This window comes from Sebastes fasciatus, chromosome 10, assembly GCF_043250625.1.
Source record: "Sebastes fasciatus isolate fSebFas1 chromosome 10, fSebFas1.pri, whole genome shotgun sequence".
Classification (NCBI taxonomy): Eukaryota; Metazoa; Chordata; class Actinopteri; order Perciformes; family Sebastidae; genus Sebastes; species Sebastes fasciatus.
Window position 1 is genome coordinate 32,959,548 of NC_133804.1, and position 22,813 is coordinate 32,982,360.

Sequence of the window (22,813 nt, forward strand, 5' to 3'; positions counted from 1 at the left end):
CAATTGTTAGTTGCAGCCCTAATATGGAGATTAATGTTGATAAGAATAGACATTACTTGTGCCAAGCAGGATTTCATAACAGGGTCTGTTGACAACTGTTGAATGTATTAAATATCTTGGTACGTCTCTGAAGATCTTAACCATATTTTCAAGATATGCAAACAACGGTTTCATCTTCTTAGGAGACTCAACAACTTTCGAGTCAATTAATCTCAGAAGTAAAAGTTTACAAAACTATGATTTAGTGTTTAACGTTCCTCTCAACATCATAGTTTTGTGTCCTGAGCTGCAGGTAGGAGTATAAACTATAGTAACTCCAGATGAAGCTGAGTAACTTGTATCCTGTCAGAATTAAAAGATAAAGCCGTGAGCATCCTGAGACGTTCCTCAGTCTGAGACTCTGACCTCTGGGAGGCGCTATAAGGTGCCTTTGGCAAATAAAAATATTTTTGAGAAGGCTTTTACTCTACACTGTGTTTTATTTAATGATTTTTAATGCTTTGTTTTAAATATTGTATCTATATATATTGTTCCACTAGTTTGCTGTGTTAATACCTTATAATTGTTTTATATGTTACATGTTTTTGTGATGCTTTTATGTTTTGTTATTGTCTCTAATTTCATCATTACTGGTGCTGTCAATGTGATGCTAGAATAGCCTTATTATCAAATGGGTTAACTGGGATTTGTTTGTGTTAATTTCCTGTCAACCAATGATCATCTTAGCTGAAGAATGTATACTCTGCTGTTACTGCCTATCATCTATACCTCCGTCACCGGAGTCACAGCCCAGTCTGTGGTTTAAAAAGGATGTTGTTATAGTTTTGACCCTTATGTGATCTAAAAGAGACTCAGTCAAAGACTCATTAAAGAATCTGCTGTGTTTCTAGTCCTCATGTGTCTCTCCTGATTAAAGTACGGTTATATGCACACTCATGCTGCAAACACAAAGCAGATGAGTTAGCAGTTTTACCAAATATGTTTGTGTCCCTTCACAGCTGCCTCTCGTCCACAGCCGAACAACATCAGTTCAACAGACTACAAATCATCCAGAACAAGGCAATACAACTGGCATACAGTACAGACTCACACATTACATCGGCACCCTCTACATCCACAACATGTCCGGACTCAAAACCATCAAGAAGAACATCAGAACACCCCTCTCCATAATCCTCCAAAACAAACCATAACAATCAAACAATAAGTCTGTGCAATATTAAAACACTGAATGTGAAATACATTTGACTCTGCAATATATCCTTTGATGCAATATATATATACCTCAAGTGCAACTACCTTTGTTTACATTTTATTTATTACATCTAATTTTACAAGTGTAATTACCTCCGTTTACATTACATCTATTTGACCTATTTAATTCCTCAAGTGTAATACCTCTGTTTATATTTATTTATTTATTACATCTACTTTACCTGTTTTATTTGCTTTATAACTGTGTGTTTTACCTGTTATATGTTTATTGCCAGGTGTAAGAGAAGAGGTTTACACTAGGAATTTGCTTTGGTTTAGGCCATTCTGCCTCCCTACCGAGTGAGCTCCTCCTCCATCTCCTCCCTCCGATGATGACTGCTTATGGATAAGGACCAGGCTCACGAATTTACGTTACAGCTGCCTCTCATCTCTGTCCGTACATCAACATATTCAATAGTCAAAGCTGCGTTTTCATCAGCATGCATGGTCAGATGTTTGACGTGAATGAGAGCAGAGTTTTACTCAACATCAGCATCACTTTATTGTCAATACACATTCAGTGTGGTATATGTATATGACACTCACGGTACAATGAAACAGCATCATCACAGGAGTTAACAAGCAACTGTTAGTGATTATTTGTGTTCAATTTTTTTATACAGTTTCCTTCAACCAAATCATAAATTAATTGCTATCATGTTTTATAACCTAGTTCACTATTATCTTTAATCATATTTTAGTATGTTGCCCTGTGTACATATGTACATTGTTGTTGTTGTGTTTATGATGACAACTCTAAATGTCCTTCCATTTATCACTTTAGCTCCTCCGTGGAGGACGACGGCGTGTCGGAGACATCAGGACACTCCTGGAAGAAAAACAACAGGGAGACACGTGGAAGAATACAGATCCAACTCAACTTGCATTTTTGAAATATATCTTGTGTTTGTGCACAGCTCACCTTCACTTTCTCCAGCTCTGGTTGGCCCGGGAGGGATTTCTGTGAGGAAAAGGCCTGTAAGGTTGAGACAGGGAGGACGTCACATCAGCCCTTACGAGTAGAAGAGTATATAGGGGATGAAACACTACAAGGTATGAATGCTCACCTTCTTGGTGTGTTGCATCTCCTCTGTGGATTTGGACCTGTTCTTCATGTGCTTCTGAGGAGAGGTGGTGGTGGCGGGACACTAGAGGGGGACGATCAGATGAGACACGGTTCAGAAGGACTCAAATACTTTTGTCTATCAGGCTTACACACACACACACACACACACCTCACACACACACCTCATTCACCTTCTGCTCCATGGCTGACTTCTGGAAGAGTTGTCTCAGTGCTGGTGTAGGTTCAGGAGTAGATGATGATCCTCTGGTATACTAAGGTTGTGCAACTGGAAAGACAAAGAGGAAAGAAAAAGAGGAACTTCACATGCCATGTGGTTGCAAGACATTTCACAATAATGCTTTAGTTTACTGATATAAACTGACAACATTCATTTTTAGCTGACAAATCTGCAGTTCTGGCCTCTCTTCACTAGATGGCGACTTTGACTCGCTGCTGCTCCTGCTTCAACTCATCTCAATATCTTGCTGGGTGGGTATTACCTTATACTAATCATCACACTGAGATGTCATCACACACCGCTGCTTCCATTATTGCTTCTCATTTTGACTTGTAAAGACAAAAGAAAAAACACCTGTTTCACCTGAAGCTGATTTGACTTAAAGTGGTTTTGTGTTTTCATCTTCACGGAGACAGACGATGACTTTGCTTGATGATAATGGTTCTTATTTTGTTTCCTTACACGTCCATCCCATCAAATACCAAGATTTTTGTAACTGAAGGTTATAAAATAAAGGGTCAATTTCAAAATTTAACAAAGATTAACAAATAAAAAGTTCCTCCAATAACAGGAGATGCTGATAAAAAGCTTTTAAGAACCTTCATGTGTATAAACAAAGGGAAGGAGAAGAATCCCATTTGAAAGAGGATAGAGACAGAAATATATATCAACACCCTACTCACACAGTTGGAGTCAAACAGGACAAAAAATAAAAATGATTTCTGCACGATTGAAAGGCCAAAAATGATTCCCAGCTGACAGTCACAGCCAGATCCACAGCTGGTGTCAGGAGTCCTGGTGGCCGTGGACAAAACACCTCCAGGCTCTGCCGGTCCATTTGCGTGAGACCGATTTTTTTTTACACTTCAACGATCTCAGTGCTGCCAGTCAAAGTCTGCTTTCTGTCTGACATCTGACCGGTTGGATAAGATCAATCCTAAAATACTTCCTGGTGTGAAGGGCCAGTTTACTGATTTCCTGTTCGGCTAGCGCCTTTTAGATGGTGGAGAGACACCAGGAGACGATATCAGAGAGTTTAGAAGATGTGGTTCATCGATGTTGCTCACGATAAAGCAGTAAAAAAAGGGTGAGATTGAGGGTTCATTTTGGACCTTGGAAACAGCAGTTTGGCTCAACACAAGGTCCACTTGGTGCTTCGGAAGCTCCATCTTGTGCCTTCCTCAGCAGAAAGGCACGACAGCTGAGCTCCATAAGATGTTGCTGAACCTCGTCCTTCTCCAAACCTCAACTTTAGGATTACAATATTAGGTTTCCTAAAACTTGTCAAAACTCAAATTTTACTTTTGGCAATATGGGTTTACAGAGTATTAACACCGAATACAGCAAAGTAACCTGAACGAAAGTTAAAGTTCCTGAAAACGTAGCTCAAGTATTTCTCTCTAACATGATGACTAAATAAGCCTCAATCAAAATACAAATATTTATGTATTTAGTGAGTTTAGAAATTCCCCAAATCTGCTTCAACGGGACTGTGTGCTGATGGTGTGACCAGATTTGATTGACAATAGGGACGCTCCGATACCAGTATCAGGTCCGATACTGTGCTCACGTACTCGTACTCGCAAAACGGCTCCGATGCCACTTTACAGCAGCGTGACGTTAACCTCCCGTCACCATCTTTCGGATCCTATCTCAAGCTCTCACGCTCCACCTCCTTGACGGTGCGGGTGAGACGGGCCTCTGACTCTGACTCGCGCGTACGTTAGACTACTCGGGACGTGTTTCAAGACGGGTCGGGTGGGCCGCAGACATCGCCGCAGACCTCTGACGCCTTTTACGCGGGCCGAGCCCCGCCCTGGAGGCACCGCCTCGTATGCGGGACTCCCCAGCCTGCCGTGTGTCGCTCAAACCCTCCAGCTGGCTGTTAACGAGGGTCTTTTGGCACAGAGAAGTACTCGTATCGGTACTCGGTATCAGCGAGTATGTAAGTCCGGTCTGAAAATAAGTGGTATCGGTGCATCCCTAATCGACAATGACCAAAACAAAACATTTAAAGTTTGATTAAAATGTTGCTAAATCCTGATTGGTGCACAGAAATTGGTGACATCACACTTGTCTTAATGAGCCACAGCTACTTCAAATAAGTGAGAAGAGCAGAAATCCTTCAGGTGAAGTAACCACAAATGTTTTAACTTTGACAAAAGCAATAAGCTTCAGGACCTTTAAAGCAAGTTATCATTGAGTTTGCTTTACTGATGATACAATTATTTCTTCCAGGAAAGTTGTTTCTCTCTCTCTCTCGATGTCTGGCCTGGCGAGACAAGACATGTCCACAAAGCACAGATATAATAAAGTCCCTTCCTGATTTGACTGCATTGTCTTCCACCCTGATCTTTAGTTGAGCTGCTGCTCTACAGGAAGCATCCAGCTCAGGGGCCTCATGAAGAATGAATGGGAGCTGATCGACAGGAGCTCACTCTCCCACTGCGACGGCTGACGTCAGCGCCACATTTGATGCTGCGGGGGGAACCGTACGAGTCAGTCCCACTTGGACCGGAATACGTGTGCTATTCAACAAGGCCTAACCCGCTAGAACTGAATGATCTGTACCAGAGAGACTGACCCCAGCTTCTCTTCAGACATCAAGCCCATTATGCAACACGCATGTCTGTTCAGTTGGCTCACCCAGGGGCAATGCAAGACTGTTGTAGTCCATGCACTTACTCTAAAACATGCATTACAGGCCCCTTTGAGGGATAGAGGAGGATAATCTCAGCCTTGATCGCAGGCCACGCATTCAGCCAGTCCTGAGTGCTCTTCTCTGACCAGCTCACTGAGGGAAATGACCTAAATGAGAGCGATTGGCCTGCTTGTCTCTCCCCATGCTTTCCTCTGTGACCGCCTGTCCCGTCTTCGGTTTGACGAGGCGAAAAGAAATGAAGGTTCGCAGCTCCTTTGTATCCGAGGTAGAAAAAGCCCCGCGGCTTTGAGAACCATTTCTCTAGCGATTAATCCACATGAGCCAGATAACCGCCAAGGTGACACATCCGAAAACACTACACCTCTTTGTGGTATAAAAACGTGTACACGCACAAATGCTCATTCATTATGTGTTACTCAAGAACTCTCTCTGCAAGGATGGGCAAATAGAATATTTTGCCTCGCAGTCTTTTCCTCCCATCATCACTGAGACATGGCTAGAAGAGGAGGAGAAATCTGAGGTAGAAAAGTTTAGTAATTATTAGCCTTCACAGTCTGGTATAAAATGCTGATGTGAGAATCTGCATTACGCAAGAAGAAAATCTCTTCTGAAGATTTGAATCCGTAACACCAGCAGAGACTGAGATTCGCCAAATCTTTGAATGTCGGGTCAACACTAATTAACTCCCCAACCCAGCTGAGAAGCACTACATGAACTTCTGAAGGTTCATTTCAGTGTGTGTGGAAGAGTTTCACAAGATATAGAAGAGAACAGGACGGTCAAGTTCTACATCATCACTCCTGTTGTCTTCACGCGCCAAATGACTACTTGCTGAAGACACCATCACTTCTGATTGCGTCTCCAACTGGTCACCATTAATTATTCATTCATCTATCAACGATGACAGAAAACATCCTTCCAGCTGTGGGTTGAGTGATTTCCACTCCTTTGGGTCAGCTAATCCCCGTAATTCTACTCCAGGAGGTTAAATTGCAGACATTGCTGTTGTCGCCACATGTGTGCTGTTGAACATGCCAATTACAGAAGGTCACATGCTCAGGGTATGTGTCGCCGTAGAGGCCGTTATAGCACATGCACGCACACAAAGGTGGTTATAGAGCACCAAGGTGAGCGTGTGGACGGCAGCTGCAGGGGCACATTAAGACGGCTCACAGTGGCAAGGACATTATGTCCTGTAATTGATGATGATGGGCTGTCTGAGCAGAGCCACGCTCAGGTGTGTCACACACACACACACCCAACTCTCCCCAGCTGGATGAATTAAGTCAGTAGTCGACCAACACAGCTGCTCCCATCCTGAATCCCAGCTGTGGATCTCACCTGATAACGGAGTCAGTACTAATGAAGCCACTATAGTTTTCATTTTGTCCTTCACCGGCTGAGCAGAATCTTTCAGTGCACATTAAATGTGCGAGTATTGATCTGATGGATGGGTTTTTGGTTTTACACCACTTACGTATTCCTTCTGCAGGACTCTCAAAGACACGGTGAGCACCATTCAGAGCTCCCATTAGCAGTGCACTGAGTTCACAAAATAAACACTTCACAGATATTGTTTGTTATCCATCCTCAATGTAGATTACTGAAAGCAGCAAATAACAAAAACAACAGAGAGATAGGAGAAAATGTGAGCTTTTCTATGAATGAGGAGATAAAAAGGTTTATCTCAAGACTGCATGAGACATTTAATCAGGCAAAGAAAAGCACTGAGTGACAGACAAGGAGAGAATGAATGATGGGAGTGACAGGGAGAGAGAAAGGGCAGGCAGACATCTACTGACTGAACAAGCACAGCGATCACCCTCCCCCCCCCAAAAAAAAAAATGATATTAGTCAAAAGCCTGGGGGAAATTTAGACACTCACCTCCTTTTCTCCCTTCTTCTTCCTCCTCTCAGGACAGACGTGCAGTGGAGTAGATGGCACTCCTCATCTCACTGCTGCTATGGTGTCTGTGAGAGCACACCCCTCTCTGCCCATTCATAGCTCCGCCGACGCACCACTCATGCATGGACACACACACACGCACACACACACACATATATATATATATATATATAACGCCAGGTGTGCCAATCACATATGCTAATGTGTCCAGGCTGGCAGGCTGGAAGCTGTGGGTGTAACAAACAGGTATCATATTGTGCTGTTTTCATGCACAGCACCATTCAACGTCTCAGGTTAATTACTTCAATAGACAATCACATCTACAAGGTGGGCGAGATGAGATGCTTTTCCCAAAACCTCAACTGATTATGCAGTCTATGCTCCATACTGTGTCACGCTCTGAAATATGCATGCTGCTGACATCATCCATGTGGAGATGAATCCATCAATGACTCATCACTTGTTTTGTAACCCATACAATACAGCTAAATTACACCCAATAATAGTCCTCCCTGACTCCCTAAACTGGAAAACACCTTCCAGCAACAAGTCTGTGGGACAGATGAAGCAAGTGATTGGCTATAAGGAGCCAATCACAGCACTGCAAATGATCCACCATCACTGTGCAAAAATGACATCATTACATGACGGCATTTCGAGGGATGTTTCTCTACCAGGATGAACAAGATAATGTAATCAAAGCTTGACACCTACACACTGCCTGAGTCATACAGCCCGTCCACCGGGGCAGCAGCGGGGTCCGGCTGCACCACATAGAAAACCAAATCACGTTTGTCAAGCCACAAAAACTGACCTCAGTGATTCATCCAAAAACTGAAACCTGTCATCTTTCCCCCCCAACAACAACAAAGAGACAGAGAATGATCCCAGCTCATCATAAAAACACTTTAATTATTTGGCTCACCCAGTGGGGGGGTATATTTATATTTTGATGATCACATCATCTCATTCATTCCCCCTGTAATATCACATTATTACTAATTCATGAATCTGGACCCTGAGAAATAGTAGCTGCAAACAGGAAACAAAAAAGGCATTTAAGCACCGCAAAACACACACGTTTGTAAAATAGAAAGTGAGCACACAAATGAAAATTAAGGAATTTAAAATATTAAAAAACATTCAATAATCTTAATTCAAATACAGTTAAGGAAACAAAAAGTGCAATACACTTGAAACCCCCCCTTCTGGACAGTCCTGTGCAGAAACATGTTTTTGCTTAGAGTCAAAGAGAAGCATGACTGATGAATGTGAGATATTAAAGCAAAGTGAGCTGTACAGCGTTCAACATCCGGGAGCACTAAAGCAAACGCGTCGGCTTCAGGGTCAAATGTTTGAGTTCATAAAACTTCTTTTCAAGAAACATTTTTGGAAACAATTCATAGCAAACATTCCTCCCATTAACGTGTGTAGTGTTTTGAATGTTTGCCATGATCTTTCTTCTTCTTCTTTCCATGATGATCAGTAGCAGAGCTGGTCGCACACCGCTGGTCGCACACCGCTGGTCGCACACCGCTAATCTCAGAGCTTATTTGTAAACAATAATTAAAAAGTGCTTCAACTAATTTCCACCATCTTTCTGACATGACTGTTCTCATGAGGTTGTGAGATGTTTGTTGTAGTTTCAGATTGTGTCTTTGTCCATCCCACACACACACACATCAAAGTCTTTCAAACTGCCGTTTCCCTTACGTCTTTGGCTTTAGATTCAGCAGAGTCCGGGGTTTCCTCCGCCGTTGCTCCAGCTGAACTTGACGTCTCTTTGGAGTCTGCTGCAGCGGAGGAGCTGGTTGTACTGGTTTGGTCCGGCTCTGCGTCCTGTCCCTGGTCTGAGATCAGCTGCAGGAACTGAGGGATCTCCAGCTGCTCTTTGGTCAAAAGGCCTCGCTGGTCATCAACCCTGCAGGACTGAGCTCTCGTCAGCAGGTCCAGAAGCCCTGACGCACACAAGATATCATGTTAATGATGACATTTGTCTCAAATAAATACATAAATAACACTGGGCTATTTTTTATCTGCTTAAGGAATTTACATTTTATAATTGGGAGTATAACTAGGCAACTTATTCTCAATAAAATTTAAGATATATCAAACAATTATGTTGTTAAATAGTAAAATATTCTATCACGGTACATACAATATGAATGTATGACATAATATTAGTTTATATTCTGGAAATTCAACTGAGAAATTTGAGATTGAAAGTTCATTCTTGACCTTAAAAAGCAACAGCTGATAAAAAACAATCTCACCCCTGGGTCCATTTGATAGCTTTTGATTATATCACACAATTTTCCTCAGCAGATGGAGTTTGCACAGTCGTCGTGTAAATGCAATTTGATTTTTTGTACTTCCATCTGCTGAGAAAGATTATTTGATATGCTGAACAGTTTCTAAAAAGGCACCCTGTGGACAGATTGTTTTGTCAACAACTGAGAAACGTGACAAAAAGAAAAGGTCCCGTGCCTTTGTGTTGGACTTCTTTAAATTTAATATGGTTATAGATTCTTTGAAATGTTGTGGACGGTTGTCAACATCTATCATCTTACAGTATATACTGCCATGTCGCCCAACCGTGCTAGATACTGCTGAGATGTCCTACCGTCCATTTCGCGGTTCTTACTGGGCTTGTGATGAGTCTTGGCTCGGGCCTCCATCCACGCTGCGCTCACCGCTGCTGCCTGGGACCAAAATACATCCAGCGTTATCAACGGACCAGATAAAGATTCACACGTTTTAAATCCTAGAAACAGTAAATCTTTTCATCAAAGATAAATGTTAGGAATTTGGTCGTATCCAGAAGCCTTCGGCACTCCCCATTTACTCTATAGTGAACTAGATTTACTACCAGCCATTATATCCAAGCGTTCAAATTCTGAGTTTGAATTTTTCACAATGGAATGAATGAAATACTTTCCATAGTATGTACATTACTTTCTGCTATCATATCATTTCATAAATATTCCCTACTTTATCCCCTATATACCGATCAGCCATAACATTATGACCACTGACAGGTGAAATGAATAACATTGATTATCTCGTTACCATGGCACCTGGCAGTGGGGAGGGGGGGGGGATATATCAGACAGCAAGTGAACATTTTGAACTTTGTGTTGGAAGCAGAAAAAATGGGCCAGCATAAGGATGTGATCGACTTTGACAAGGGTCAAATAGTGCTGGCTAGACGACTGGGTCAGAGCATCTCCAGAACAGCAGCTCTTGTGGGATGTTCCCGGTCTGCAGAGGTCAGGATCTACCAAAAGTAGTCCATGGAAGGAAAACCGGTGAACCAGAGACAGGGTCAGACCCGAGGCTCATTGATGCACGTGGGGATCGAAGGCTGGCCCGTGTTGTCTGATCCAATAGAAGAGCTACTGGAGCTCAAACTGCTGAAAACGTTAATGCTGTTTCTGATAGAAAGGTGTCAGAACACACAGTGAGGAGCAGTTTGTTGCGTATGGGAGCCCATGCTGACCTAATGTTATGACTGATCGGTGTATAAACAGACAAAAGAAAGTTATCTATATAAAAGATAAAACAAAAAAAAGGCAAAATGTTAACATGTTCTTGCAAATAAGAATTTAACTTTTTCTTTTAATATAAGAAAAGCGTCTTGTTTCTTCAATATTTTTACCGGTTTTAGATGGAGATGTTTTGTACACCGATCTGCTCAATGCCTTCTTATGGTTGATGTAGCTCACCATGCATCCTTGAGGTTCATTATAAATTGTAAAGCTCTGATTCACCACTGTGAGTTGTACTCTCGGGTGGGATGGCCTGCACTGGCAACCCGTAGGCTCTCCCATCGGTACATCTGTTTTTATATATGATATAAATGATGATGATGATGATAAATGATAAGTGATTCTGGGTCTGCTCCCACACTACTTGTTGTGTTTTTATTACGTAGAAAAACAGTGGACAGTATTCCCTGTGTTCACAGGACCTCTTTGTGCTCTCCCAAAAGCCCGGACAAAAATTGGGGGAAAGGGCTTTTGTATATTCTGCACCCTCAGCCTGGAATTTGCTCCACAATGAGCTAAAAATCAAGGAGCGGGTATCATTAAACATTCTTAAATCTAAAATGAAGGCTTTAGAAGCAGACTCTGTGGCATGCCAATGTTTTTAGCTTCCCTTGTTCTACAGCTGACTCCCAGAAAAGGTCCTTTTTGTCCACCATCTTAGCCAAACACCTAGCTAACCAGCTTCCCTTCTGCCGACATGAGACGACGCTCCATTGTAGTCAGCTCGGGTCAGTTTCTCATGTGCTAAGCAATAGTTATATACATACATGTAATTGTCGTGGAGAGAGGAACAATTCCTAATTCGTAGCGGAATCAAGAGTCCAAACTGAAGCGGTTGTTGATGACGTGTGGCCCCTACCGGCCGGGTAAGAGTTGTGAGGAGTCAGCAGTTTTTAAAAAAAAAGTCCTTGAGCATAAGGTCATAAATGAGCACAAGAAATATGAGGTTGATGGGTCCAGTAGTATGCGAGATTATCCGTGTATCAGACAGACAAACGCAGGCTCACGCCCGACAGAGATAATGACGGTTGAGTCCATTATCACTCCCTTGTTCACACACAGCTCGGCTTTCAAATGATAACCCTCATTATATTCTTATTTAGATAATAACCAAGAGCGTCCCAGCAGCTCGTCTTGTATGAATGACTGTCAGTGTTGTACAGAAGGTGTTTTTTTATGATGTTTAGCCGTCTATTAACCTCACCTGTGTGGCTGCCGCAGAACTACTGCCTCTGGAAAGGTTCGTCTGGTCTCTTCCTGTTCAAACCACATGAAAGGTACAAATTCAGTTTAACAGTACTTCCACTTCCAGTAGAAGAAGTATTCAGTGGACTGCTGACGATGCCCCATTGTGTTAAACACTGATATAAAGCCAAATCAAATATTCTTGACAAGAATTAAAGTGGTCCTCCTGGGATACAACCGCTCTAATTGAATCCTAAACGCAGTGAATGAGGGCTGAGGTGTGGAGCGCTGATCCAAAGTGAAGTCGGTTCTGGTCTCCGAGCAGTTGGGAAATGAGGTGAGTGAACTCGAAGTGGCACAGCACTCAACAAACCAAATGGACTCAGACATTTCAACCGCACAGAAAAAAATGAAGACACAGAGAGAGAGGCGTACAAATAAATCAGAGTAGGAGAAAAACATGCAGAAAACCCCCGGGCTCTAAAGTGGACAGTAAAAAGACTTTCTCCTCGCCCCCAGCTAAGAGCAAGTGAGAGGCAAGAAATGCAGAAACACTTTCTTCTTCCATTAAGAAAACAATTACGTGAATAAGGCGGCACAGCCAGGGATCAGGCAGCAGAGAAAGAACACACAAAGCACCGCCGATGCTTCACCCACATCATCGACGACTAAGAGTGGCTGCAGGGCTCGAATGTGCCTTCATCTGATTTGATTGAACTCATTTCATTTGTTCGCTGGCCGAGTAGTGGCTTTCTTTTCATCCTGTGCTGCTTGTGCTTCTCGGTGAGAGCAGCGCCGTTGTTATTAAATGATGTAAACATGATTCTCTCTGCTTCCCATTAAAGGAAAACACTGGGTTTTAAAAAGGTCAAGTGTATTAACCTTTGGTTCTGTCGAGCCGTAGCGTCTTATTGGCCAGTCTGAACACAGTGCCGGTCATGTTCACAGGCTCGTCGCTTCCAACCTGAAATGAACGAGGACATAAGACACGTCGGACGGATGCTGACACACAATCAGTCGTTTTGTGGGGATGAAGAAGAAATGATGCATAACACACAGAGAACACACATAATTAATACACGACAAGGACGGTGTAATCCTTCGTCACTTATTCCACTAACAAGATAGTGCAACACATTACATTTTTCAAATTAAAAATTACAGGTTTAATATAAATATTAACATGCACGGTGACGTGTAAACGGTTGCCTAGCAACGGCTGCTGTAACCAGGAGAGGCAGACGAGTGCTGACAGGACAGACGGGCAGAATGGTTATAAAAAAGTGGTACATTTAAAAATGTCAGACAAACCTGCTGCTTAGAAAAGTAAAGGTGAGTCATCAATGGGAATTCACCAGAAATACAAGATTAGAGCTGCAACTAACAATTAATCTGACGATAATTTAGGGATGCACCGATACTAGTATCGGGTATCGGGTCCGATGCTGTGCCCTCGTACCACTTTACAGCAGCGCGACATTAACCTCTCGTCAGCATCTTTCGGGTCCTCACGCTCCACCTCCCAGACGGTGCGGGCGAGACGGACCGGTGGTGAGCCCGACCCAGAACCTCAGCCAGCGCGCACCGGCCCTCACTTTCATTGCGCCACCAGGTTTTGCTTGCACCCTCTGACTCGCGCGTGCATTAGACTCCTTGGTCCGTGTTTCAAGACGGGTCGGGTGGGTTGCCGACATCGCCGCAGACCCCTGGCACCTGTTACCCGGGCCGAGCCCCGCCCTGGGGGCACGACGAGGCTGGGGCGCACTGAGGACAGTCCGCCCTGGTCGACAGTCGCACCGGGAGTAGGGGGCCCCGTCCCTCCCCAGCGGGGAGAGAGGGTGCAGCGACCCCTTTGTCCACGGTGCGGTGAGGCCCGGGCAGGGAGTGCTGTAAAGCTGCAGCCGCGAGCCACCTTCGCCCCGAGCCTTTCCAAGCCGACCTAAAGCTGGTTGCGGCGCACCGCCTCGTATGCGGGACTCCCCAGCCTGCCGTGTGTCGTCACACCCTCCAGCTGGCTGTTAACGAGGGTCTTTTGGCAAAGAGAAGTACTCGTATCGGTACTCGGTATCGGTGAGTACCCAAATGTAAGTACTTGTACTCCGTCTGAAAAAAAAGTGGTATCGGTGCATCCCTATCTAGATTAATAGTTTGATCTATAATAGGGAAAAATGTCCACCCCAGTTTCTTAAAGTCCAAGGTGATGTCTTTAAATGTCTCGTCAGTCCAAACCTCAAAGATATTCAGTTTAATATGATATGAAACAGAGAAAAGCAGTAGATCTCCATAATCGAGAGGCTGAAAACTGAATTTTCTGCCATTTTTGCATGAACTAGTATTCAAATGATTAATCAAATATCAAAATAGTTGGCGATTATTTTTTCTGTTGATTGACTAATCGATTAGTCGACTAATCTTTGAAGCTCTACATGAGATTATTGCAGTGAGATGTTTGATCAAACCAGAGTAACCAGTTAAGTTATTCCTTTACAATTGATAGAAAGTAATTGTTAATAAGTTATTATCTGAGGAAACTACCTTTATTCATACATACAGACACTCACCATGGTGACCACGGCCTCTTGTGGCTTGAGGTGGTGCTTCTGCAGCACCGCAGAGAGGGCGTCCTGCAGCGTCTTACTGGACTTCACTATGATCCCCACCGTCTTACCAGTGAGGGCAATCTCCAGCCTGAAAACACACCAAACACCTCACAGTGAGCCCAAACAGTACATGCAATGGTACAGCATCATTAACATATAGTCACACAAAAGCTTGTCGTCACAGAATAATCTGCCACCTAATGATATCTTTGCAGGAAATCCCAATTTGTATTTAATTTGTCCATTTGATAATGTATTCAATACAAAAGATGACTAATCTCTGTCTGGTGCTAACACGAGGACTTCCCTCTGATATGGTGGGTAGTGGCATGCTGTAGTGGAGACGGGGGTGTGAAAGCTTGCTAAGGGTGACAAAGACAGAAAAAAAAAAAGAGGAAGTGACACAGTTGACTCACGCAAACATCACCCTGAGCTCCAGAGAGACCTGCTGATCTCTCAGTACGGAGCAGTCCTGGTCCAGCGATAAGGGTTGCTGCACAGAGAGCAAAAGGTGTATCAGAGAGAGACTTTCAGAGACGTCAACTGTCTTTCAAAATACACTTCACAACGTTTCAGAAAGGAAAAGAGGGAGTGAGAGGTTGAGAGGATGTTAGAACAGGAAGAGGGTAGTCATCTCTCTCACACCGCCTGTTGCAAAACAACTCTGCAGTGTGGTACAGTAGCTTCTTGATTTAAAGCTGGTGGCTGGGTGCTGATACACGGAGCAGCTAAGTGCTCACCTTGTCCTTGCCGTGAAGGTAGATGATGACATCTTTCAGAGGGAAGCCCCTCTTCTCACACAGGCTGGCCAGCATGTCTTTGATGGGTTGCCCATTACGTGTGGGGGCCAGGGAGGCACTGCCATCTGGCAGGTAGACACAGCAGTAGCCCCCCTCCACCCCGATTCGACTCCCACCTCCACCACCCTGCTCTGGAGGCCGGGGACTCGATCTGCCGTTCTACGTCACAGATGGAGAGGAAAAGCAGAGTGAGTTAGTTAAGAGTGAAAAGTATATATATAGTTAGGCACTTTATGGCAGATTTCCCCCATAACTGAGATTTGTCACCTTGAATACAGCATTTTGTCATTCATATGTTCCCTACTGTCACAAAATGCACTGACCTCAATCTGCCTGTAGAGGGAGCCGAGCTCCACACTGCTGGTCGACTTCACCGACATGTGGGACTCTTTAAGGGAGACAGAACCATGGATGTTAGATGCAGCTATTGTTATCGATGGAGGAAAAAGAAGAAAAAGAGAGCCAAGGAGAAACTGTGAGAGTCACAGGATGTACATCAAGGCATAACTCAGAAGCACGAGATCGGCCACTACCTCCCCAGGATTCTCTTTTCTGTCGCTGTTTCTCCGAGGCACTCTTGCCACTTGGCAAACTGTTGGAGTCCGACAGCTTATTCTGTTTGAGACAGAGATGAAAGAAATGCAATAAACAAAAACCACATGTTTTTTCCCCCCTTGCCTCAGTCCATGTCTTCCCTTCCACTCTACCTTCTTGTCACTTACGGGGCGTCTGGTGGCCACGTCCTCCAAGGATCCTAAGCGGACCTTCTCTGTAGAGAGCTGAGTTGGAAGTTTACCTTCTACGCTCGCCAAGGTGCAGCGTTGGTAGAGAGGAGAGCGCACAAAGCGCCTGTAGCTGTCCATCTTCATCAGTTTAAATATCTGACACAAAGCAGGGACAGGTTGTTCACACACACGACAGCAGAGGCTCCAACAAGGAATCACTGTATTACTGAGCTAAAAAAGAGAGTCCAAACAGACCTGTGCTTGAGCCTTGTCAAACATGTCAGGTGTGGGCTGAACCAGGTCCTTCTCCTCAGTCTTGGCCGTGTCGTCGATGTTGACCGAGTAGGGAGCGCTGTCGGACAGGTAGGTGTTGTAGATGGAGCGAGCTGCTATTTTCAGCTGGGAACACAAGAACTCTGTCAGACTGAAACCTTCTGAAGATTAGATATGAACTAAACTGTGTTTGCTAATCATTGTGTCTGAGCTGATGAGACATCTTTTTAACCAGGATGCATACAAACCCCAATGACACACTGAACCGACCAGTATTTAGCTTTCAATACCCATCTAAGAAGCCCCTCAGTGAAAATATATATATTTATAGATCTATACACTGGCATGGTGTCCGTCCTTGTTAAGCGTACCAAGAATCAAATCAAGCATCCACACTGCAAGTTGAGAGCCGAGCAACCACAGAAACCCGGCTGATGAGGGGAGATTCAACAACCCTGTCAGTTTCTGCACTTCCCGTTTCTATATTACAATTTAGTTGACCAAACAATAAGTCTGCCTGGAAGGTATAACATGAATTAAAAAGGTGATTATAGCTTTTAAAGCTTCCCAGCTGGCCACTTTTGTTTGAAGGAACTGTATATAAAAAGTATTTTGATAATCAATTAATCAGTTTGAGTATTATTTTAAGGAAAAAAAAGTAAAAATTCTCTGATTCCAGCTTCTTAAATGTGATTATATTCTGGCTTCTTTACTCTTCTATGACAGTAAACTGAATATCTTTGAATTGTGGATAAAACAAGACATTTGAGGACGTCATCTTGGGCTTTGGGAAACACTGATCGACATTTTTCACCATTTTATAGACCAAACAACTGATCGATTAATTGAGAAAAGAAGCTACATCCGTCATTGAGGTCAACACTAAATGTAATTAATGCTACTTAAAGCGTATCAACTAAATATCAAAATATTGTAACATAATAAAAGCCATATCAAAGCAAAAAGAAAACGTTGCACCTGCTGACCGCTACACAGATAACAACATAGCAACCAAGATGCCCTCACTGTAAACATTCAACTACAACAAAAAGAAGTTTAAAGAAATTCCTAATGAGTATTTATAAAATATATATATATAAAAAGGGAGCAGAGTAAACACACGACAGCATAATGAATCACAAATGACAGGTAAGATGATTCACCATGTAAGATGTAAAAGTGCCATCATACCTCGTCCACGGAGCTGGCCGGGATCTTCCTGAACTTTTCACTAGCTTGCCAGAATAAAATGTTCTCCGCACTCACCTCAGACATCAAGAAGGCCTGCAGAGAAACACACGTACACGGTGTATATGAACCCATATGGCACACCTCGTGAGAGGTCACTAAAAAAACATCAACACTTGAAACTTGTGTGTTGAGTGTGTCTCACCGTAAACTGGTGGACTCCAGCGGGGTCCTCCAGCAGCTTCTCAAACGAGACGGCCCAGCTCAGCACGCTGCTGGCCGGGCCGGCCTCTCCGCCCGGAGTCCCTGGAAGGCTGGAGCTGCTGCCGCCACCGCCCCGTGCAAACATGTTCAACTCTACAACGCATCCAGAGACACAAACACACCCATTTATCAGCCCAGAAAAGCATGACCCAAGAACGAGACTGAACCAGATCTTTTCGTCTGTCGTGCACAGACATGTTTTCAGTTTGCAGAAAAGCGAGATGGTCACGTAGGTTTGTTCATGCTTACCTCCGTCTGACACAGCCTGGCTCTGTGAATAGAGAGATGAGATAAGAGATAAGGTAGGGCTAGACACTAAAACAAAACATCTAAATAAGACGAGGCTAGTCTGGTATACCGTGATAATTCCTCTGGTTGAATCATGAAAATCAAAGAGGAATTATATTTAAATTCACACCTATTCTCTAAGATGCTGCAATCACAGAACAAAAATGTACTTTAATGACAAATGTGGGGATTTTCTGTACATTTAAACATTACAGATACAGCTTTACTATGTGTACTCAATATAGTATTAATACAGAAGCTGGACCTACTCAAGCACATACGTTTAGGAAGTGAAATGTTCACACCAGCTGCATGTGTTTTTGCTTCTCTCCCTCTATGTAACTATGTAGAGCAATCAGTCTAGGCTGTTTTCACAGGAAGTGGTTGTGACACTGATGACGACAGCTCTCATTCAGCTTTTCATCCTGTAAAAGTTCAGTTTCAATTCGAGTAATTTCACAGTTAAATACTGCCAAACTCTTTGCACACAAGCCTGTGCCGACAACCATATTTGCATGTTTACTCCAGTATCAAGGGAACTACTACTACTGATCAAAACCCCCCGAGGAGGTATTTCAGAAAAGAGGATCAGCAGGTTAACGGGATCTGTTTTTAAAAGTTCAAAGGACGGCCTTCACACACAAAAGCACTGAATCCAGTAATACTGAAATATTGTGGCTCACGGGTCTTTCTGTGTAACCTTTACACGTTCTTATGTCGGTCTGGGTTTCCTCTGGTTTCCTCCCCACAGTCTGCAACTGTAACATTGCCTAGAGGTGTGAATGTGTTTGTCTTTGTAGGTTAGTCCCGTGACTTGTAACCTGCTCAGAGTACACTGGGGTGTAAAGTTTATATAAAAGAAACATTGTGACTCACACTCTGAATGCCATTTAGGTAAATATAAGATTAACTACAGAGGTACATTCAACATTTTATTGATAATACAATCGGTCTGAAGGGTTAAATTTCCTCCGAGATGGACTATCGTGCCACCTATCAAGTGGTATTATCTGAATGCTTGTACAGAAATATTTTCACAGTCTATAAAATGACAAACGTCTTGCTTCACAAGTCGTTTCATGTTTAATTATATGCCAGGAAAGATTATTTTTGCTCACTTCTCCTGGTATGTTGTTTGTGGCAGTAGAGTGTAATTGAGTCATACACAAAAGATGCATGTCATCATGTGAATGACAGAACGTTTTTCCCAGCATCCACTGATGTGACTCAAGAATCCAGTTAAAACCACGGGGCTGAGTCCAGTCAGCTCCGTTAGTATTAAGCATGAGACAAAAGCCCATCTCCTATGTAACAAATAGATGTTCAAAAACTCTGAATTTGAGTGCATGCAAAGAGAAAGCATCCTTGTAACTCTGTGCTTGACAAAGGCAACAGCTTTTTTTGGCAATAGATAAACTTTGCCCATATAAGGTTGATATGAGCTGGCGGTTTGTGCAGGTGTGAGCTCTCCGTGGCTCCACCTCTTCACTTCACTGCTCAAACTCTGGCTCCAAAAACACGACATGTCGGTGCCTACAAATACACTTCACAGGAGAAGCCAACACACACACACACACACACTATCCTCTGTTGTTCCACAGTACTGTAATGAAAACTAATTTGCTTAATGTGCACCTTTCGTTCTCACACAATCCTTTTGAAAGGAGAAACAAGATATGCAAACACACACACTGTGCGAGGGAAGCGTCTGATGCAGCACCAATTATAGGAACAATTTTGCAAATCACACAAACTGCACAGAGAGACACTTTTATCCAGGTCCTCTCTGCCCCTCCTGCGAAATACAGCTTTGAAATAACACTTTCACACCTTTTTTGCAGAGCTGAACCAATTCGAGAAAAAGTGATGGTCTCACACGGAGGAGAGCGAAGCCAACTCAGCCTACACAGTGACAGATTGGCAAACAGGCATGGCATGGTTTGGTTTCCGCTTCTGACTCAAGCGGGGCCTGGTCTGTTTTCAGTAGCAACCAACTGTTAGCCACACAGCCTGATTGGTTCTGGCACTTCTGAGGAGTTAAGACAGACAATACAAGCCAACACAAGAAAACTGCTCTGCCGTGCTCCACATCTAGGTATTCTAAAAAAAGCAGTCCAAAAGAAAAAAAGAAAAAAAGACATTCCTGTTTACCAAATCATTACAGGGCTACAACTTACTGCTATTCAACACACTTAACACCAACTTATTATCCTCACAGTACGCTCACAGTCTAGAAATTCCTCTACGTGATGGCTGATAAAGCTTCCTCCTTTATACAGCATAAACAAAACCACCGGCTCCAAAGAACAGCTGCAAGAACAAAACCAAACCGAACAAGAGTGCTGCCAAGTGAACTCACCATGTGGCCAACAGGAATCCCCAGAGAATTGCAGTTCTTCGCCATGGTGGCTCAGACACACCAGACTACAAGCTGAAGTCTTTATGCGATGTGCACACTGTCAGGGGACACAGTAAAAGTGCTCCACCCAAACATGATGCACACTCTTCATACATACACACACACACACACACACACACACACAAACTCATCACTTGGGTCTTCCTGTCACTTCCTGCCTGAAAGGGAAGTCTTGCCATAGCAACAAGCCACAAAAGAGGAAGTATGGTTACTATGATCAAACTGTTCTCAAGCCTACGTCTTGAGAAACACCATGATGTGGGAACAAAGACAAGACAAAACGCACTCACTCTGCTTTTTGATGTAGAGTCACTGAATGAGTTGCTTGGCACAGTTTACAACCATTATACAAATCTAGATGGCAATTTGTGCAGCTGCAGTGCTGCATCTGAGACGCTTTTAAAGCATGTGTCATACTTCTCTTCTTTTTATAGTCAGTGAAGTTTCCTTTAACTTGGAAGTCATTGGGATTTAGACTTTTAAAAAGGTACAAAACACAAAGTCTCCTCCTGATAGACTTATTTTAAGATGGTAATCCTCACAACATCACTAAACTTCGACAAGATGTAGGAGTACCTTTAACTTTACATCTCTCAAACACAAAATCTCATGTTACACTGTTCAGAATTGTAGTTAAAAAGCAGTTTACAACCATTATACAAATCTAGACAGCAATGTTTGCAGCTGCAGTGCTGCATCGGAGAGGTTCTTTAAAAGTATGTGTCATACTTTTCTTCTTTTAAAGTTTCCTTTAACTTGGAAGTCATTGAGATTTAGACATTTAAAAAGGTACAAAACACAAAGTCTCCTCCTGATATTCACTCATTTTAAGATGGTAATCCTCACATACAGTCAAAGTCATTCTCAAAACATCACTCAACAAGATGAAGGAGGAACTTCAACTTTACATCTCTCAAACAATTATAGTCTTTTTCTTGTAAAACACAAAATCTCATGTTACATAATTGTTTTTAAAAAGTAGTGAGCTGATTTTCATGAGGTTTGGTACACAGAGCACCAGGAGTTCATCATTATGAGTATTATTCTGCAGCTATATCAATTCAATTAATGCAAATATATTCAAAGTAGTGTCTGCAAGTAATGCAAATTGTGCATCACACTTTTCTGTATTGCATGCATTCTCTCCAGTGTGACATGCTCACCTTCTTGTCCACCATGATGCCAGTAGTGGCCATGCTGCACCATTTGTCATATTTCCTGAATTGCTTTTGTGCAGCAACCTTTGCCAGGTGGGAGAACCTGTGATAGAGTCCTCTGAAAGCGAACATCTTCAAGATAAACAGACAAACTGAGAGTAAAGACTGAAGAGAGATGAGAGCTCTGGTAGTTCACAGGTTACAGTTGATTAACAGCTTCTTGCTGAGTCCTGACATGCGCACTAGCTGCAGACTGCAGGTGAAGCTGCAGGACACTTAATTAACTGCACACCTGTGGAATGTTAGCATCAATTAGCAGACCTACATTTGCAAAGAGTTTTGCAAAGTGGATATTTGCTGCTCTTTGAGAAGCAACATTACAGCACATATTCAGCATATAACTATTAGACTGTAGTAGCAAGTTGGTGTAACATGTTAAACCTATATGTTATAATGCTAATACTGATATTACAGTAGCATGCTAATGTAACATACTAACATATAGCATGTTATAATGCTAATACTGATATTACAGTAGCATGCTAATGTAACATACTAACATATAGCATGTTATAATGCTAATCCTAAATGGGTCATTCCTGGTATGCAGCAACATTTCAGCCAATATATTATATTATATTATAGCCAATATCAGGCACTCAAATAATAATGACTATGGGTGGACTGGTTTATATTGGTCTATAAATAACAGACATATTAATAATTATTTGTAGCTTAGTTATCCTAAGCTATGTAAGTGACCTTCTAACATAAATATAACTTTTATAACTACATAAAATATGTTTTTACATTTTTTTTTTTTTTTAAATTGGACCAACTTTCTTCATAATTTAGCCTAACAAATTACAACATAAAAAATGTGACAAATAAATGAACATCATGAAACATGGAGAAAAAAAATACAAGAGTGAAAGTTTATGCTTAACTATTACTTTGAGTTCCTAAAATAAATATGTCACTTCCTGAATTTTATTTTTATTTTTTGGAAGGGCGAGAAACCACATAATAAATAAATAAATAAAAAATGATGAAAATGGTATATATACAGAGAGAGAGAGAGAGAGAGAGAGAGAGAGAGAGAGAGAGAGAGAGAGAGAGAGAGAGAGAGAGTTTAACATGGCCTAAAATAAATAAGATAACAGGAAACACAAATTTATGGGTGAACAACAGCGGCCTACTTTGTGTATTCAACCTGATCTTCATTCCGGTACATTAGTAC

At 42.6% G+C, this 22,813-nt stretch overlaps 2 protein-coding genes across 9 annotated transcripts in view; one reads left to right on the forward strand and one right to left on the reverse strand.

Moving 5' to 3' along the window:
* The window catches only part of tmem126a (transmembrane protein 126A), a 592,581-nt gene that overhangs the window by 521,769 nt on the left and 47,999 nt on the right, over positions 1 to 22,813 (forward strand). The window lies entirely within an intron of this gene.
* On the reverse strand, positions 8,019 to 21,833 carry rgs14b (regulator of G protein signaling 14b). 8 transcript variants are annotated; one of them, XM_074647523.1, is made up of 16 exons: positions 21,580 to 21,833; positions 17,959 to 17,980; positions 17,651 to 17,802; positions 17,449 to 17,541; positions 16,240 to 16,383; positions 15,967 to 16,140; positions 15,793 to 15,874; positions 15,583 to 15,647; positions 15,200 to 15,418; positions 14,876 to 14,952; positions 14,421 to 14,547; positions 12,742 to 12,823; positions 11,879 to 11,931; positions 9,750 to 9,828; positions 9,400 to 9,507; positions 8,946 to 9,084 (listed from the first exon to the last, which is right to left on the reverse strand). In XM_074647523.1, the coding sequence occupies exons 1-15, from the start codon at positions 21,703 to 21,705 to the stop codon at positions 9,431 to 9,433; spliced, it is 1,572 nt and encodes a 523-aa protein (XP_074503624.1). In that variant the 5' UTR covers positions 21,706 to 21,833; the 3' UTR covers positions 8,946 to 9,084; positions 9,400 to 9,430. The 8 variants fall into 8 exon arrangements, with proteins under 8 accessions (XP_074503619.1, XP_074503617.1, XP_074503620.1 ...); XM_074647518.1 differs by lacking the exon at positions 9,400 to 9,507 and having other exon boundaries at positions 8,019 to 9,084; positions 9,771 to 9,828; XM_074647516.1 differs by lacking the exon at positions 9,400 to 9,507 and having other exon boundaries at positions 8,019 to 9,084; positions 21,580 to 21,832.

What these genes read in the sequence shown, in the direction of transcription:
- rgs14b (XM_074647516.1), bottom strand. Translation starts at nt 21,705, where the DNA reads ATGTTCGCTTTCAGAGGACTCTATCACAGGTTCTCCCACCTGGCAAAG. An exon ending in CTGGAGTCCACCAGTTTACG is followed by an intron (nt 17,542 to 17,650) that starts GTGAGACACACT and finishes GTTTCTCTGCAG; the next exon opens with GCCTTCTTGATGTCTGAGGT. An exon ending in GCCCCGTAAGTGACAAGAAG is followed by an intron (nt 15,875 to 15,966) that starts GTAGAGTGGAAG and finishes TGTCTCAAACAG; the next exon opens with AATAAGCTGTCGGACTCCAA.